General features: G+C 37.7%; 1 protein-coding gene across 1 annotated transcript in view; it reads right to left on the reverse strand.

Moving 5' to 3' along the window:
- LOC138014921 (uncharacterized) overlaps nt 1-5,000 on the reverse strand; it is a 40,041-nt gene that overhangs the window by 17,638 nt on the left and 17,403 nt on the right. The window contains exons 8-11 of the mRNA XM_068861811.1: nt 4,944-5,000; nt 2,896-3,006; nt 1,736-1,848; nt 510-601 (exon numbers count right to left, since the gene is read on the reverse strand). The exon at nt 4,944-5,000 is cut by the window's right edge and continues 79 nt beyond it. Of these exons, the coding sequence (XP_068717912.1) occupies nt 510-601; nt 1,736-1,848; nt 2,896-3,006; nt 4,944-5,000 (373 nt within the window). The remainder of the gene's footprint in view (nt 1-509; nt 602-1,735; nt 1,849-2,895; nt 3,007-4,943) is intronic.

Here is a 5,000-nt window from a genome sequence, read left to right on the forward strand (position 1 = left end):
AAATTTCCTTCTGGATTGAGAACAAACCTTTTGAAAGTGTTTCTTTGTTTACAAGTTTTTTTATGATTGCGGCGTGATTAAAGGAAGTTTGGCGCGGACTAAAACGTCCTTGAGTGATTTTTCCTTCCGGTAAGATACAATCGGTGGCTGTTTAAAGATATCGAAATCCAATATGGCGGACAACAAATCATATTGTTCCTACTTTCCCGCCACCGCAGCAAGATTTTTTCAAAACGAAAGTCTCAAGCATAACGTTTTAAACTGCCCTTGAGTCAGAAGTCTTTTATGTGTTTTCAGAAAAGATAGGCACTGCAAATTTTTATTTGTATTGAGCCCAAGTAGTTTAGACCTCATAAACATCATCTCCTCTACATGTCTTGACTCTTCAAACAATGAAAGTAGCCGGCGAAACCTGACAGAGAAGCCGGCGAACTTCGCCGGCTGCCGGCTCTTATATACAACCCTGCACAGTTTCTTTAGAAACTACCCCTTCATTCATCAATACTTACCAACAACTTCAGTTGTGTATTTGGGGTCAAACAAACCAACGACGCCGTTCCTCTTTTCCCCGAGCCACGACCTTCCTCCTGCGTTCAACTCGCTTAAAAAAATGAAAAGAAAATTGAGTATCAAAATAACTAACCACAGGCTTAATGCGAGGCTGCATTTAAAACAAGCGTTTGACTCCTGTCTCGGGTTCTTTGTGGAGAGGCGCTTTTCATAAATGGCCGCTTTGTAAAATATTCCTTTGTTTCAATGCAAACTAACCCTTCTCGACTCACTGCAATGGGTGGAATTCAAAATATATTGACCAAAATGACGCCAGTGTGTCTCATTTCATTATAAACTCATTAACATAACTTAACACAGGAGTTCATTAAAACTAAAAAATCATTACTTAAATAAATGAAATAATGATAAATTCATTAACATAGAACAATCTCAGTAACATAAATTCAAGACCGATAAACTGGCAGCCATTTATAGAAGTGGTCCAATGACTGGGTTGTGACTTATGTCATGTGACTGAAAATGGTAATGATGATGATACAGCCTATATGAAGCACATTCTCTATTAAGTTCATTAAAATGTGTTTTACAGCTTTGTTGAGGACTGTTAAAAGGAAAGGAAAGGAACTTTATTTAAGTGTCTAGTCGCTCTAGCGCTTGGAGCACTAATTGGGGACACTGTAAACTGAAATTAACAATTAACGCAAATCAAGTCAAATGTTGGTTTTTGAGGAGAAGGGAAAACCAGAGTACCCGGAGAAATGCCTCTCGGTGCAGAGTAGAGAACCAACAAACTCAACCCACATATGACACCGAGTCGGGAATCGAACCCGGGCCACATTGGTGAGAAGCGAGTGCTGTCACCACTGCGACATCCATGCAGCCCTTTTCAAGATTTTCATTGTGAAAATAACTTGCATTCAGTCTACAATCCTACCGTATATAGGATTTTCCCTCGTCTTATTCCATTGTACAATGTCTCCTATTCTCATGAAGATTGCACACAATTTTTTTTGAGCAATTTCAAGTTTGGCAGCCAACAGTTTCATAGGGATGAATGATCCATTCCTTTACTGTTGGTCTGTTTTTGTTTATAAGGATAATGAACTTAGTGCATGTTAAGCTTCACAACTACAGTTTATTCAAACAATGACAGCTTTCATCCTGATAGCTTAGCTCACTACGATCAGTATTAACATTTTTGCATAACATAAACCAACCTTACCTTGAAATAGTCTCGGATATCAACAAAATGACTTCACCCTCTTTGCAACTAAGTTCATTTGAAGATTCAGCTTTAAACGCAGCAGTCACAACTAGTTTAGTAAGGGAAAAATGCTGTAAAAAATAAATTCAGTATGAATAGAAAACTTGTCATTTATTTCCACGGACTTCACAATAATATTCTATGAATGAAAGTTTCAAGAACACCCAACTCGATATCGTCATAAGCAGTTGTTGAAAAATAGGGAATTTTAGCAACAACGACAGCAATGCCAACAAAAGCGTCCCTTCAAACTGTAACTATCCAAGAATTTCACAATAATTTCCATCCGGTTCACAATGTAAATGCAAAATGTAGGCTATATAATGTAGGCTATATCAAGTGGTTTTGAAATTAATATAGAAAATAAAGGATTGTGTGCCCACGCTGTCATCAAAAACTCTAAATTTGGGTATTTCATCTTGTTGCTTTGCAGAGTGCGTGCAACACAATACAATAGTAAACCAACTTTACTCTTGTTTTGTAACATTGCTGTTGCTGGAGTGGTCATCATTGCTAAAACTCCTTTGTTACAGATTGTGTACAAATTCTTTGACGTAGCAATTTACTTTAATGATGGAAACATGGTTGTTTAATTAACATTCACCAAAAACCTCCCGAAAAAATGATTGAAAAGTGGCGAGCCCACTTTAGTGTGCCCAACAGATTCTCATAATGGCTGAGAAAGTAGTTCAAAAAATTCTTGATGGTATTTCTGAAACTAAAATGAGCGTTCCACTTGCTTCTCCCAGAATATCCTACCTTTGAACGTCTCTTGCAGAGAAATCTGCAAAAAGGTTCCTTCTGCAGGTACCGGAGCACAGATTACGTAAAACAAAAGAAACAAAAGACAGAAAACAAAACAACTCCAGATATAGAATAGTCCCAAGTGACCAAAAATACAATGCTTTCCGGTACATGCAGAAAGACCCGCAAAAAGAAACATGGCAATCCCAGTGGACTTTGCCATCTGGAAATTTTCCTTACCATTTGAACAATTTTGGGAGCAGACTGGTTTCTGTATGTAAAAGGTAAGCAATCCATACGTGGAGCACATGCATGTCAAAACTAATCAAACTTATTCCTTATTTATATTCTATGATTCAACAAAAGCATCTCACCTTAAGAGTTTTGGTAACATGAGAAAATGATGGCCTCTTTTTTGTGACTTTTGCGCAGCATTGATCAAACAGATTCCTTAAGGCTTTAGGACAAAGAGCATTGTTGAGAACCTTTGAAAAGAGAAAAGCAAAACTTTTCAGTTCAAGTTGATTAAGTACTATAAGGTGTATTTCGATAAGGTAAATTTAACGAACAGTCTCCCCAAAAATCTGTCAGATAACAGTCACTGAACTTTCAACCAACAGTTCACCAACAGACAAAAGGTGTTCAACGATTCACCAACAACAGCAAAAGCCGGCCAACACTTTTTCATCTAAAATGGGACAACTGTCGGCCGACTGTTGACCATTTGTTGGCTAACGGTTGGTTGACAGTTCACCAACAGTTGGCCGGCAGATTTTGGAGGAGATGTTCTCCAATTTTACCTTTGATAAAACATAATACAGATCAAGATTATACTTCAAACAAAATAGATTCCAGGGCCGCATTGTTCCAAGCCCAAGTTAGCTAAAATTAGGTTTGGGGAAATTTCTCTCTCAGTTTATTTACTGAACAGATCAAAAAGGTTTCCACAAGATTCTTACTAGCCTTTACTTTTGAGCTAGACTTTTTTGTTTTCCTTTGGCATAGATTATTAAAGGCTTTTATTTCATTGGCCCTGAAAAGCCCCTATGGGGAGTGGTCAGTTAAGCTTGTATTGTACATGTATGGTGACATTATGCAGCTGTTTTGGAAGTGTAGAGGATTAGTTTTAATCAGCTTCTGAACAACTGAGCCCAGGTGCCTGTTCAATGATAGATCGGAAATAGGGTCCATGTGAGGTACATGTCAGAACAAAAAAAATTCAGATAAGCGCATCAATGTTCCAATCACACTTTGACAACTTCTGTGATTTATCAACAAACAGATGCTGTGCAGCACATTTCAGAGAAGCAAAATAATTGTAGTTTGTTTTTCCTTGCTTGCCTATCACTGCTTACAGCAAGTTTCCATCGAGTGTCGTAAAACCAAAACCAAAGTAATTCCCCCTTGCCAATTAAAAATGACGGAGACAATCCAGTAAAGCAATCAAACCTCGAAGTAATTACACGTAGCCAACACAAAGCGCAGGAAAATGTGGACACGCGAGCCACTAATGGTTTTGGTTTCACTTCAGATTGGTTGAAAGAGTGGCGCGAGAACTTTGAACCAAACATTGAGTGAAGTAATGCACTCTGAATTCACTCTCCAAGTAACAGTAATTATGTTTAATTAAAAGGAGCTTATTGCGATTTCTTGTATTTTCTACTATCGAGACAATCCTCTTAAAACAGTTGCGAAAGAGACTACGTTTACCATGTCTGCTCTTATATTGTGAGAAGTTTTAACCTTCTACCATTTAGGAAAAAAGGAACAAAAATTTTGCTAACAGAGCTACATGTATCTATGCCCCTGTACCATTATAAATCATGAGTAAGAACTAATCAATCATTGTGTGAGGTAAATTAGACAAATTTACTTAAATTATCATTCACTTAAAGTTTACTCTGATTAAAACTTTTTTATCCAAGGGCGAAAGGGATGGCACAGTGGTGAGAGCACTCGCCTCCAACCAATGTGGTCTGGGTTCAATTCCCAGACTTGGAGTCACAGGTGGGTTGTTTGTTGGTTCTCAACTCTGCACCGAGAGGTTTTTCTCCGGATACTCCCGTTTTCCCTCTCCTCAAACAAAAGAAAAATTTGATTTGAGTTGAGTTGATTTGATAATTTCAATTCACAGTGTCCCCAATTAGTGCTTCAGCACTGGAAGATTAGACACTTAAATAAAGTTCCTTTCTCTTTCCTTTTTTTAATATTTTACTCTGTCTAACTCCAGATGATTTTAAGTGCTTGTCAATGGGGAACCACAAACAGGCAAAAGACTTAATAGATTTGCTCTATCGAATGCCAGATGATTTTACTCATCAATGCTGGCTGGAAGTTAAGGAGTTAACATGGGTTAAAGCCATTAAAATCAGACATGTACATGCAAATTGAAGCTATACAAAGAGACTCATGAAGTGAATACCTTTTCACGTGTTGTGAAAGTGCGATACTTCTGGGTAAATTCAAGATGACGAAATGA

This window comes from Montipora capricornis, chromosome 9, assembly GCF_036669925.1.
Source record: "Montipora capricornis isolate CH-2021 chromosome 9, ASM3666992v2, whole genome shotgun sequence".
In the NCBI taxonomy this organism is placed as follows: domain Eukaryota; kingdom Metazoa; phylum Cnidaria; class Anthozoa; order Scleractinia; family Acroporidae; genus Montipora; species Montipora capricornis.